This window comes from Pollachius pollachius, assembly GCF_949987615.1.
Source record: "Pollachius pollachius genome assembly, chromosome: 4".
In the NCBI taxonomy this organism is placed as follows: domain Eukaryota; kingdom Metazoa; phylum Chordata; class Actinopteri; order Gadiformes; family Gadidae; genus Pollachius; species Pollachius pollachius.
In genome coordinates this window covers 3,438,390-3,452,204 of record NC_136937.1, presented here as the reverse complement: position 1 = coordinate 3,452,204, position 13,815 = coordinate 3,438,390, and the positions used below count along the sequence as shown (strand labels likewise).

Sequence of the window (13,815 nt, the reverse complement as noted above, 5' to 3'; positions counted from 1 at the left end):
CTCCCCCCCCCCCTCACCTCCAGCAGGCTGTCCCCCACCAGAGTGAGCAACAGGGGCCGGGCGTGTCTCTGGCGCACCATGGCGGCCGCCTCAGAGGCGTACATGCAGGTGAAGTCGAACATGGCCACGTCCGCCTGGCCGTAGTGGTTCATGGCGAAGTCCAGGCTGGGCAGCCGGTGACCCGTGGAGAAGCCCGCCGCCTCGCGGGCGTACGCCTGCAATGCATTCTGGTCCACGTTCCCGCGGGACAGCAGGAGCTCCGTGTCCGCGTGGTCCTGGAGGTCAGAGGTCAGAGGTCAGAGGTCAGAGGTCAGGGGTCAGGGGTGAGGGGTGAGGGGCGTTTGGGCTTGAGGCTGGTTCATAGTCGTCTGACTACGCACGTATTGTGTGTTGTAAGTCCTGGCACTTAATGTACTCACTTGTTGTGTGTTGTACGTCCTGGCACATTAAACAGTGCTTAGCATTGTGTAGCATCTTATCCTAGCTATCTTGGTTTGTGTCTACGGGGAATGGGTTAACCGGACAATTGTTAGTGCTTGGCACTTGTTTCTGGGAACATCCTTAATGTACTGACGAATGTACTTATCGTAAGTCGCTTTGGATAAAAGTGTCTGCTAAATGCCCTCAATGTAAACGTGAATGTAAATCTAAAAGTCTTTTATAGAGGACGGTGTTATGGATGGTGGTTGCAGGGTTCGATTCCCAGCCCAAACGCATGCATCCGGGTACCTGCAGAATGACCCCTTTCTCCAGCAGACTCTGCTTCTTGGCCGTCATCACAAAGTAGTGCGTGTCGTCCTTGTAGTACACTATGTTCTCCAGATCAATGCCTGGTGGACCGAGATATAGAGAGAGAGGGAGAGAGAGAGAGAGAGAGAGAGAGAGAGAGAGAGAGAGAGAGAGAGAGAGAGAGAGAGAGAGAGAGAGAGAGAGAGAGAGAGAGTCACCGTTCACATACACACTTCATTAGCAGTATCTCAGAGTTCATATCGGGATAGTGTAATGGCAAGGGGGTTTCGTCTCCCAAGCCAAAAAGAACTGGGTTCAATCCCCATTGTGATCGTCACCGCTTTGTGCGGGACAGTCACGCATTTCCATCACTTTTTACGAGTCCCGCAAATTGAGACGTTGTCCCGCATTGTTGGTGACAGTCAGACTCGATTATTATTATTTTTTTAATTCGTGGTTCATAATCTGGCAATAAAATGGCTGTCAACAGGGGATGGGGTGGGCTGTTTGATCATGTCAATCAAACTGTGACGCGGACGCAGGTTATGGGCACGTCCACCAACAAGTTATATTTCTTTCTTTGATTTTACCATCATCCAGTTGCCCTTTTTCCTGTGTTTTTTTCCTCCTCTATTTGTGTTTGGTTGGATATCCAAGCTCCTTGTTAATAAATTAGTTTACTTTACCAAAAATACCTGGCTACATGTTGCCTCTTCTTTCCCTAGCGAGCTGGGACGTAACAAATTAGACTGGCCTAATGAAGAAAAGCAGGGCCCCAGGAGCAGTATTTTAACATATTTAAAGTGTGTGTGTGCGTTTAGATCACCTATAGTACATCCGATCACAATGCACCAGCCCCCGCTGGGTTTTCTGTGTCAGGCAGAGGCCCACATGCTCCTCATCGCCACCTTATCCGTCCTCTCATTGGTAGATCATCTTCTCGCAACAGCTTCCTCAGATAAACGTAAAGTCTAAAGATCTATGTTCTAAACACGCCAACAGAGAGTTTACAATGACTTTTCCAATAGCGAGAAATCAATGAAGGTTTCGCGTTTCCTGGATTAAGGAGATTATGTTTTGATTTGATTGGATTTATTCGTTAACCTGGATCATCAAGCCTTGTCAGATCGAAAAGACATAGATGAAGTGTTGTTCCTTCGCAACATGCAAGGTGAGCAGCATCGTACAGCTTTTGACTGGATGCCATAATACTAATATTCCTCCTATATTTCCTCAGACCATCAGGGAGAAGGTGAAACACACATTCAAACATGTGTGTAACACATGTTGGATTGTTGTATATTGGAGATTAATTTACTGGTTCATCAACTACGAACCCTTTACAATTCTTCAGTGATTTAAAACGTTACATCAATCTCGAAATGATCAAAAAAAGGGTTTTAGGCAATAAACAAGTTGATTTTTTGCATTACACTTGTAACAGTATTTATACTAAATACTTTTGACTGGAATGTATCTATTCCACTTAAATGATCTATTACAATGATAATTTAGGCCTACTCATACATTTTTTGCCTTTTCCTTTTATTAAAATCAAAGTGTAAAGAACATTGTATCATTTGTTCATTCACTATTCAGAATTTAAAACCAATAGAAAAGTTAATAAACTACACTTATTATTTATACAAATGAATCCTCTAAAGATGCTCTATGTAACAGCAACTGCTAAGAATTTTATAAAGTTCAATTTATAAAAAAAATCTGGAGAAAACAGACAAATAATAATATAGTGTAATCCAAACATTTATAATGAGTTGTTTAGGTCGTTTGATTATTTTATTATCAAACAAAGGTCCTAGTCTGTTTGATTGACAGGTGAGATGATCAGGGGGGCAGAGTTTGTACCACCATTATGTAAAGATGGACAGAGTAATGGATAGAGAGGCTCACTGAAGGTGCAGCCAGTAGCAGAGTAGAGATGAACCCTGGCCTCCACATCATAGAAGGAGACCAGACCCTCATCATAATCAACAAACACCCCCACCTTCTGGAGCTCAGCTCTCAGAGGGAGACGGACAGAAGGGTTATCTTTAAAAAACAACCCGTTCTTGTTGAAGAGAAGCACCCAGTGACCCATCTCAGAGGTCACTATGATCTCGCCGATTCTGTTGATGGACGCTCTCGCCACTCCTAAATACCATTTACTCTTGTCTTTAACCTGGACCTCAAAGTAAAATCTCCCTGAGGAGAAGCTCTGCCTCGTGAGAACATATATGAACTGTGTAAATCTTTTAGGGTTGTCTGGGAGTGTCTTCTCTACAGTTCCATGATGTACTTGTTTCCCGTCCTCAGACAGGATGAGCTCGGGATGAGCTGTTTCAGGATCCAGAGTGACATCTACTTCATACTGCTGGACCCTCATCAGTTCAGCAGCACCACGCAGCTTCTTCATCTCCATGTTCAGTGTCTCCTCCAGCTGATCCAGGGATCTCCCCAAGGTCCCTACGCATGACAGAGGTGGGACCTCCACCGTCGACCAGTCCCTGGTGGGTGGAGGATCCTTCAGGGATCTGAAGGCCTGGAGGAAGTGGAGGTGGTCTTTAGTGTGTGAGAGCTGCTTCGATTCTGAGCTTCTATTGGTCAGATCTTCTATTTCCTGCTCCAGTTCTTTGATGAGGTCATCAGCTTGTTTCTCTGTGGATTTCAGTTTCTCTTGAACAGTTTCGTTGAATTCATCCCGGCACTTTTCAACACAGCCGATCAGAGCAGTGAAGACCTGCCAACCATAGGCAATCTCTCTGTCTGCATTTTTGGTGCTCAGTTCCACTGTGTCTTTGATCTCCTTAATCTTTTGTTTTCTGTCCTGGATCATCTGCTGAACTTCAGCCTCTATCTTCCCCAGCTGGGCCGTCTTCACTTCATATTCCTCCTTTAGAGGTACAACAGGATGGGACCTGTGGTCTGACTCTGTGCAGAACTGACACACACACACCTGTTCAGTCGGGCAGAAGAGCTCCAGAAGTCTGTCGTGTTTCTTACACATCCTGTCTTCCAGACGGTCCACAGGCTCGACCAGCCGATGTTTCTGCAGGCGAGCGACTCTCTGATGTGGCTCCAGGTGGGTTTGGCAGAAAGACATAAAACACTCTAGGCAGGACTTCACGGCCTTCAGCTGGGTCCCAGTACAGAAGTCACAGGGAACGTCTGCTTGTTCAACAAAAAGCTTCTCTTTTACTTGTACGGTTGTACTAAACTGAGCAGCCAGCTCGGATAAGAAGGTATTGACATGTAGATCAGGTCTTGTGTTGAAGAGCTTGTTGCAAACAGGACATTTATACTGGACTTGTTCATCCCAGAACTTTGTTATACAGGTTCTGCAGAAGTTGTGTCCACATGCGGTGGTAACTGGATTGTTGAACACATCCAAACAGATGGAACATGAAAAGTTCTCTTCAGACCAGCAAGTATTAGCAGAGGCCATTCCTAGACACAGACGACAAGGTTTATGTATTGAGCAATTATATATTTCTAATTCCATAATGGGAAGAGAAGTTTTAACTTTCTCAAAGTTGTGCTGTTTTACTTACCCTGTCTGTCAGACTATTTGTTCGAAAATGCGTTTTATTTTTCTCCTGATCGAGGGAACTGCTTCCACGTCGGAAGGCTTTGGTTTCTATGAATGTTAAGTTTCGTTTTCTAAACCAAACGTCCTCTTCTCTCCTGCCCTATCCCCTGGCTCCGCCACCACGGGCACAGTTCACTGACGTCACAACTTCCAGACTCTTACTGAATGCTAGGGATCGCGAGGTGAAGCGACAAGTGAGGACTCGTTTCTTCGCGCTCTGCACGTGGAGCCCCCCTCCCCCATACAAATATTACTTCAATAGTTATATTAAAGTCCTTAATAACTGTATGGAGAAATCGAAATGCATGATATTAATGACAATGAAGTCCTAATATAAAGAGACAAATAAATACAAATTGAAACTCTGCCTTATTCTGCTTCAACCTGTCCCCAGGTGTCTCTGTGATGATTTTCAAGAGTTTTAAATTGGACACTTTGTTATGATTTGTTGCGGCTGTGGACCGACGGCCCGCACTCATATGTAAAACCCTCCGTGTTGCACATTTATATGCAAACTGTACACTTCGGCACCACGTTGTTGCGTGACCACAGCACGCCCCTATCCAATTTTCTTAGGTATCGGTTTTGCCCGCCCAGTGCTGTCAGTGCGGAGGAGAGAGACTGTAGGGATACTTGTGCCTTCTCTGTTTAGGTGTCAAGATGTCGGGACCGGGTTATGAAGTCCATGCAATTATTCACCATGCCACCAGTTTGTGCGTAAAGAAGCTACGGTGACCAGATGTGTCGCTTTGTGCGGGACAGTCACGCATTTCCATTACTGTTTACACGTCCCGCAAATTGTCCCGCATTGTTATTGACAGTCAGACTAGATTTAATCTGGCAATCAAATAGCTATTAATGTGCGGAGACAGCAGTGAGGGCTGTCATCAGGGGACGGGGCGGGCTGTTTGATCATGTCAATCAAACTGGGACGCGGACGCAGGCTAAGGGCACGCCCACCAACAAGAAACAGTAGAGCGGCTAAGTCACGGCCCTTCCGGTGGAGCCTATATAGGCTCTTCCATCTCATAATCCATCTCATAGGTCCCATATGGGACCATATGGGACCTATGAGATCTAAAAATATGAATGGGTTTCAATGGAGAGAAAGTGATAATTTTATATGCCCCGGATAATTACACATATGTTGTTTTTGGATTTAAATGATAATTTTTCATGTCAAGAGTTTGACCGTTTATTGTGCAATTGTTCAGTTAAAGGCTGTAGAGAAAACAATGAGAAAGACACGTCTCGTATGTGACGTCACGCTCCCTGCGACTGGCGAGGACAAGACCGACAACCTCCCCATCGGCATAACTGAAACCCTCCACATGCCCCGACTTATAAAGGTTTTCACCTCTTTCGATGCTTTTATCCTCCCCTTGGAAAAGAGCGGTGAAGTGGAGCAGAGAGATCGCCATCTCTGTACCGGAGTTCCAAGTGCGGGTGGTGACGTATATCATTCGCTTCGAGAGCAGCGAAGAGCTGTTGTTCGCAAAGCGGCCTCACACAAAACCTAACATTATCAAACTTCTTAGCGAAAATGTTTAGCTTTCTTTGAATGAAATATTATCATTTAAATCCACAAACAACATATGTGTAATCCGGGGCATACAAAGACTGGGACCAGAAAATAATTACTTTCTCTCTATTGAAACCCATTCATATTTTTTCGATCTCATAGGTCCCATGGGCTCTACCGGAAGGGGCGTGACTTCCCCACTCTACGCAACTCAGGTCAGAACGGCATGCAGCACGAGACGGAGGAAAGTAGAGATGGGATTTATGGCTCTTTGAAGGGAGCCGGATCTTGAGGAGCCGTTCTTTTCAAAGAGCCGTTCAAAAGACTTGCTCATTAATTTATTTTTAAGAAGCTAGCCTAGTGGTAACCCTTTTCATCTGGGAAATAATCACTGGGAGGAATGATAGGGTAAAATTTGGATCAGAATTATTCAGACTTAGACATCGAATATCTGAGTTTGATATATTTTAAATATTGATTATAATTTTATTTAACATGTGTGGACTAGATTTTAATGTCTGATCTGCATTAATTGTAAACATTCCACAAGGTGGTGCTATATCCCTCTGCTTTGACACTGAGATCACTATTTTGGATCTTTGTATACAATGTGTCGAAGTGTAAATACAGCTCTTTTCACTTCTTCATGTATCACCTTTTTAATTGTAGCACAATACAAATTAAGCAGGCAATGAACTATGAACTTCCATGCAAAATATAATTAACAAAAACTATATTAAAATAGAAAAACTTTTACAAAACAAGTTTCTTTCAAGTATAACACTGCAGAGGACTCCTGAACTGTCCTTCGTAACATTAGTGCAAATCTTAGCAAACAATATTTTTAGAAAGAGTTCCTGCAGCGCTTTCCTTGGCTCATAGTTGCAGTACTCTGCCTCCGCCTCGGACGCACTCACGTGAAACAAAAAAAACGCGTGTTCCGCTTCTGACTGACATATGAAATTTGCATATTAACATTCCACCACGAGTGCACTCTGCATGCTGTCGTCTCAGTGGAGTAGGAGGAGGAGCTTGTGTGCGCATGCTGTGAACGTGACAGCGATTAAAAAAAAAGAAAAGAACGAAAAAGAAAAAGAACGGCTCACCACTGCGACTCGGTTCCCATCGTTCATGTTAAAGAGCTGTTCAATAGATTTGGTTCGTTCGTGAACGTCACAAATCTAGAGGAAAGCACTACCCATATGACTAAGAAGAGGAGATGCAGCTACATCAAAGACTGGGAAACTAGCTTTTCCTGGGTGAATCCACTGCAAGGCGAGTCTGGTAACGTTTTGTGTGAAGTTTGCTTGAGTCATTTTTCCATTTCACATGGAGGTGAATACGACGTGAAACGACACAGGCAATGAAAGCTCCATGCTTACTATGTTTTCTCACGTGAGAGAGCTTGAGAGAGTTCCATTTAAATAAGATGTATTTGTTAAGCTTTTATTTGAAGGCTGTTACGTGCTTCTGAATCAAGCAGATGGCAAAGCATAGTAATGTTATAAGCAAAGGGGCAGAATATATATATATATATATATATATTTAAGTTCTTATAGACTACCTCGAGGCATTGGTATCCCACATTGTCCCACATAAACGTAGCCCTTGTCCCACATCTGGTGAATGGAGATCTGGTCACCCTAATTGTCACCCACAAGCAGGATGCCCTTCCTTTACCTGTTCCTGCATTCCATTGATCTGAATTCACTTTGGATGAGAGAGAGAGAGAGAGAGAGAGAGAGAGAGAGAGAGAGAGAGAGAGAGAGAGAGAGAGAGAGAGAGAGAGAGAGAGAGAGAGAGAGAGAGAGAGAGAGAGAGAGAGAGAGAGAGAGAGAGAGAGAGAGAGAGAGAGAGAGCTCACCAGTCTCCTGCCGCAGCTCCTGGAAGAACCGCTGGTTGAAGATGAAGGCCACGCCGCTGATCTCCTGCACCTTGGCCTCCGCCGTGGTGTGGCGGTTCATGAAGTTGGCCGTGATGGCGATGGCCAGCTTCCCGCGGAACTCCTTGCGCTTGAACCCTGAGGTCGGACGTAAAGAGGAGGAGGCTGTCAGTCACAGGCCGGTCTCCTAGCAACGGCCGTGATGGACGCAGTCTAGCTGTTCTGCCTTGCTCCGTCTGCACTAAGCTAAGGTCCCACATTCGTTGGATCCATATAGATTGATTGCAAATCAGCCATTTAAGAAGTGCTTAAAGTACTTAAGATGTTCCTTTTAGTTGAATTAAATAAAAACCTGATTGGGCTTTGAATTTATCAAGCTAGATTATGAAGCTCTGCAGGATTCCAATAGATTAGATCTAGCAAATGACTAAGAGGTCTGTTTAAGCCCTTAGAGACAGGCTTTTGAATACTCTGTACATTCACTAGTATTCGAGATATGACACATAGTGTTGATATTTGCATTGAACAGCACTTTGCTTTACAATAGGAAGTCAACGTTTTGATTGGTTGTTGATTTGATTGTTTTCATTGGTTTTGGTTGGCTCTTTACCAGGCAGTGTGTTGCGTCGTCCGTCCGCACCGATAACGACGTCCACATCAAGCTGGCCGACCGGATGAGTCTTGGGATGAACCTCCAGCCTCCAGCCCGCCTCTGACCGAGACACGCGTCACATACATCATACATACGAACGTTTGGTTATTCATTCATTACGTTTATCGTCTTCGAATGGTACTGTATCCCCATGAAATGACACATTGTGATACAGTTCAATAGTATAAAATAATAATAATGGGACGTTACGCCTTTCAAATGATAAAACATGAGGTTTGAAACATCAGAGATACAGGAAAGAGTTTTACAAGTTGGATTGCAATAGCGGTGTTCCACCAGAGAGGGCACTGTCGCTGGGAGAGTTTACTTTCTCCTCTGCATTGCTGCGTTTTCCCTCCGTCGGGACCTTACCATAGGAGACTGTGTGTCACAGTACAGCCAGTTGATCAGGTTCAGCTTGTTTACTGTTCTAAACAGTAAGAAGGCCCTAGTCCTCGTGTCTCTAGAGAGATACCAGCCTAAGGGACTCACTGTGGCGCTCTTGGCTCCCCGGCGGCTCCACCAGCTGTTTGAACTCCACGTTGACGTGGACCTCCACCCCTAACAACAGCGCCACCTTCAGGAGGATCAGCTGCAGCTGACGGATGCCTGCATGCAACCAAGAGCAAAGAGCAAGAAATGGTCTCAGGTCAGAGGGACATGTTGAAGGTTTTCATTACAATTTCCCATTTTTTCCCTAACACACACACACACACACACACACACACACACACACACACACACACACACACACACACACAACAACAGCAGGTCTGGGTTTGGGCGGGGCTTACATCAGATCAGACCAATGCATAAATTACTTGATGTATTGTTCTTCAATATCATTAGTATTTCCCTTTATAAGTATTTTTGAGTCTTGATGTCTTTTTGTTAATAATGGTTCAATTGGACCAAACTAGCGATGATGACGACCGAACACACACACACAAACAGACATCTACACACAAAGACACACACACAAACACACACCTACACACAAAGAAACGCATACACATAAATATACGCAGGCAAAAACCTAGACTTACTGATGTGGTCGATGGAGGCGCCGCAGAACTTGCCGTAGAACTTCTTGGCCCCCAGGCCGCGCAGGTCGTGGATGGTGAAGGGCCACAGGTGGAGGACGTTGTTGCGGGAGAAGGCGTCCCTCTTCTCCACCAGCACCACGCGGGCCCCCATGAAGGCCAGCTCCACCGCCGTCCGCAGGCCCACCGGCCCCGCCCCGATGATCACACACTGGGGCCCCCGGGGAGACGGACGCCGTCAGAAAAACAAGAACTACCGACTGATGTAACGTGAAACCCTGCAGCGACATCGACCGTAGACTGGTAGGCCCTTTTTTATTTGATTGAGTGGCCTTTCTTCTTCAAGAAAATGTACGTGTGTGTGTGTGTGTGTGTGTGTGTGTGTGTGTGTGTGTGTGTGTGTGTGTGTGTGTGTGTGTGTGTGCTTGGTGTCTGCGTCTGTGCGTATGTCTGTCTGTCTGTCTGTGTGTACATCTGTCTGTGCGTGTGTACGCCTGCGTGTCTGTCTGTCTGTCTGCCTGTCTGCCTGCCTGCCTGTCTGTCTGTCTGTCTGTCTGTCGGTCTTCCTGCCTGCCTGCCTGCCTGTCTGTCTGTCTGTCTGTCGGTCTTCCTGCCTGCCTGCCTGCCTGCCTGCCTGTCTGTCTGTCTGTCTGTCTGTCAGTCTTCCTGCCTGCCTGCCTGCCTGTCTGTCTGTCTGTCTGTCTGTCGGTCTTCCTGCCTGCCTGCCTGCCTGCCTGCCTGTCTGTCTGTCTGTCTGTCTGTCTGTCGGTCTTCCTGCCTGCCTGCCTGCCTGCCTGCCTGCCTGCCTGTCTGTCTGCCTGTCTGCCTACCTGTCTGCCTGCCTGCCTGCCTGCCTGCCTGTCTGTGCTCATACGTGACAGGTATACGTAACGTACGTAGCAGCATGTGCGTCTCACCGTGGTGTCGACGCAGGCCCGGCCCTTCATGTACTCGGGGTGGGCCGCCCTCTTGTCCAGCTTGGCCCAGAGTGCGTTGGCCTTCCAGTAGTTGAGCCGATGCTTGACCGTGTGGTAGAAGGGCCACTCCCGGGGGGCCCCGGGCACCCCCCCGCCGGGGACCCCCAGGTGGTCACAGAGCAGGCCGAAGGCCCGCAGCGTGGCCCTGCAGGTGGTGGCCCCGACCAGCTCGTCAAACAGCTCATGGGCGTCGTGGCTCTCCGGGTCGGCCTTGGCCCCATCGCCCATGGCAACCCCGCGACGGGGGGCCCCTGAGGAAGGGGGGGGGGGGGGGGGGACTCCTCCTGATGCTGACGTCACCGGCCGGACTCCAGCTTGGCCTTTTCCCGGCTGCGCCTGATTGGCCGTTCCTAGAAGGAAAGATACGAGTACAAATGAACACGAAAGGTGTGACATCTGAATCGAGGTGTCGACCGAGAGAGGTCAGGTGTCTGGTTGGATGTGTCTCTGAAACTGTGGTTGAGAGACAAGGTGCCCTTAGGTGTTGTATTAGGTTCTTCTGTTGTTGTTGTTTAGTAGTTTTATCTGGGCTTTCTTTTTCCGTGGCTGTCAGAGTTTGTGTTTAACAGTAGGAGAAAAAGACGCAACGGGGAAGGTTAGGGAATGTCTCTGGACGCTGTGTGTGTGTGTGTGTGTGTGTATGTGTGTGTGTGTGTGTTAGACGGTGCACAATGGACTCTATACATTCACAGTTCCATCCCCGCCAAGCACAAGAGAGAGCGAGCGAGAGAGTGAGAGAAATAGAGAGAGAGCGAGAGAGAGAGAGCGACAGAACAAGAGAGCGAGAGAGAGAGAGAGCTCACGTCACATGAGCTGTCTTTTGTGTTCTCCAGTCTCCTCATCATCAACGCTATCTGATTGTGAGGAACAATGAACGCTCCTGTGCGGTTATGAAGATGCAGATTTGAGAATGTGGTAACTCATCGCCAGGGCAGCAGAAGCAAATACAAGCACGGCACAGTTCGGAGGCCCAGGTAGTAACCTTTCACCTTGTTGGACACAAGGTGTCAGGTATGGACGGTCTGAATACAGCCTCTCTCTCAAACAGTTTTGAGCCAGGCTGTAGTAACGCCTGACCCCCAGCCTCTGAGGACAGCGTGGACCTACAGAGATAATCCTGAACACAAACATGACTTCGGTCAGAGGTTAACATTCACCTCCATCTGTGAGATGAGATGGAGGTGAAATGGTGCGTGCTTTGAATTGTGATTTGTTGACGGTAAATTCTGCCGTCTCAAAGAGTCTTTGATGCACAAATCAACAAAGGTGAGGTGTGGATTCAAACGGCCCGTGATATGCTGTAACACAACTAGTTCTACCACTCCTCCATACTGCGTCCACGCTGGACCCGAACCACGGATCGAGAAGCGCTGCTCTATTACATTTACATTAAGGGTATTTATCAGACACTTTTAACCCAAGCGACTCACAACGGTTCATACACACATTCACACACCGACGCTGGAGTCAACCACGCAGGGCGACAGCCAGCTCGTCAGGAGCAGTTGGGGGGGAGGTGTCTTGCTCAGGGGCACCTCGACACTCTGCTCGGAGGAGATGGGGATTAAACCGGCAACCTTCCGGTGACAAGGCAACCTGCTCTGCCTCCCGAGCTAAGAGGAGAGAATACCTCGCTCTCTTCGTGAAAGTGGTTAGTTCCCAATATGTGCAGCTTGTCATGCCACAAAAGTAACACTCTCTGCTAGTCGACCTTGCCCTGGATCAGCACAACATGATGCCATCCCTTTGACATCACGACAGGAGTACATTTCTACGCAGGTGAGGCTCACTCTGTGAGTACTAAAACACAGACAGGTGGTTGAGAGGGAGAGAGAAATCTTGGACTTACTGTTCACAGCGCCGTCGTCCTCACCGCGGATAAATCCGTCTCTGGCAGCCGTCTTTCAGGTAAGGGTTTAAATCCCGTGGTTAGCCACTGTTGCAGATGGCTGCCCTCAGCTACGCGGCCGTGCAACAGACTGGGCGTCCGCAAGCACCGAGACATCAGTGTACGTACGCCTTTAAGACGCACACACACCCACGCATTCACACAGCGCAGCGCGCAGTGGTGAGCACTGCTTTGGACTGGTAGACGTTTCTGCCATCATAATGACGTGGATGCCCGACAATCACACACACACAAACAAACACACTTGTCCACAACAATACAGCCAAGAATAAAAGTGTGGGCTTGTGTGTGTGTGTGTGTGTGTGTGTGTAGGGGGGGGGGGCCAGAGTCCTCCCACACAGCACTTAACTTGAAGTCACACACACACTAATCTGATGGGTGTCAGGAACACAGACGGCCGACTAACAAGCTTAAGTCAAGGAGGATCAGAGAGCACTAGAGAGTGGGAGAGAGAGAGAGAGCGAGAGAGAGAGAGAGAGAGAGAGTGGGAGAGAGAGAGAGCGGGAGAGAGAGAGTGGGAGAGAGAGAGAGAGGGAGAGAGAGAGAGAGGGAGAGAGATAGTGAGTGAGTGGGTGAAGCGTGCTGTTCAAGACGGTGAAGACCTCCTCACGTTTATCAAATCAAAACACGTGTGTTGGAGACCCAAGGTCAAACTCAAGTCCCAGCCTCCATCTTCTTTTGAAAAAGAAATGATGTCAGTTTTGACGTAGTTTTATCGCTATAGAAAACAGATCAACCTTAAAAATTATAATAATTGATCATTACCAGTTTGGCTGCTCAGTGGCCTTTTTTTTTAAGGTCTATAACAGGAAACAAAAATACGCCCTGGGGTGCTTCATACAAGTTTTGGCTTGCCAGGGGTTGCCCCCAGGTCGGACGTCACCGAGGGGTCACCGAGGGGTCACCTCTAGGCCCGAACCAACCCAGTTTCTTTCAGTGGAAAAGTTTGAGTAATAGTCTGACCTGAGCTGAGTGTGAGCCAGAGGAAAGGGACAGTTTATGATTTTAATAATGATGATAAAAATAAAAATATGCAAAAGGAACCTCACTTCCCCCTTTGTACAATATTTTCTAATAACATGACAGACCGGAGTTGTTTATTCCATTTATATTACAGTGACCAACTGTGAATAATTACTTTAATCTTTCTTAAAATTGGGTTCCATCTACTTATTATTCTTCTGAGGTGCTTTGAGAATATTATTGTTGGAAAAAAAATCGGTACGACTGTTTTTAATGTTTGATGAGTAACAAATCCATTTGTTACTGTAATTGTGAAAAGTGTCCTGTGTTGAGAAATAATGCACACCCTTAAAAAGATATGGACCAATCGGGATCAAGCATTGAACAATGCTGTGGTGTAAGGCCCCATAAGCCCCAGGCTCGCCTGCTTCCTCTGCCTACCAGAGGGCTGGCCCGGCGGGGGAGCCTCGTGCTAATCCATGGGTGTGACACCGCAGAGGAATGACTTAAACATACAGTGGATGAGCGCCACGCCTTCAACACCAACCATAC

The 13,815-nt window shown here is 47.1% G+C and overlaps 2 protein-coding genes across 3 annotated transcripts in view; both read right to left on the bottom strand.

Moving 5' to 3' along the window:
- The window catches only part of LOC307075021 (protein-methionine sulfoxide oxidase mical3b-like), a gene marked incomplete at its 5' end in the record, with an annotated part of 35,582 nt that extends 24,963 nt beyond the window's left edge, over nucleotides 1-10,619 (bottom strand). Inside the window, 7 exons of one of the 2 annotated variants that reach the window (XM_079735504.1) lie at nucleotides 18-275; nucleotides 730-830; nucleotides 7,702-7,857; nucleotides 8,330-8,431; nucleotides 8,864-8,980; nucleotides 9,418-9,625; nucleotides 10,332-10,619. In XM_079735504.1, the coding sequence (XP_079591630.1) occupies nucleotides 18-275; nucleotides 730-830; nucleotides 7,702-7,857; nucleotides 8,330-8,431; nucleotides 8,864-8,980; nucleotides 9,418-9,625; nucleotides 10,332-10,619 (1,230 nt within the window). Of the gene's footprint in view, nucleotides 1-17; nucleotides 276-729; nucleotides 831-3,682; nucleotides 3,744-7,701; nucleotides 7,858-8,329; nucleotides 8,432-8,863; nucleotides 8,981-9,417; nucleotides 9,626-10,331 lie in introns of those variants that run through there. The other variant, XM_079735505.1, reaches the window with a different exon arrangement.
- LOC307075022 (E3 ubiquitin-protein ligase TRIM39-like) lies at nucleotides 1,816-4,359 on the bottom strand. The gene is made up of 2 exons (XM_079735506.1): nucleotides 4,278-4,359; nucleotides 1,816-4,173 (listed from the first exon to the last, which is right to left on the bottom strand). The coding sequence occupies exon 2, from the start codon at nucleotides 4,169-4,171 to the stop codon at nucleotides 2,546-2,548; it is 1,626 nt and encodes a 541-aa protein (XP_079591632.1). The 5' UTR covers nucleotides 4,172-4,173; nucleotides 4,278-4,359; the 3' UTR covers nucleotides 1,816-2,545.
- Nucleotides 10,620-13,815: the final 3,196 nt, after the last annotated feature.

Excerpts from the sequence above, each read along its gene's own strand:
- LOC307075022 (XM_079735506.1), bottom strand. The coding sequence starts at position 4,171 with ATGGCCTCTGCTAATACTTGCTGGTCTGAAGAGAACTTTTCATGTTCC.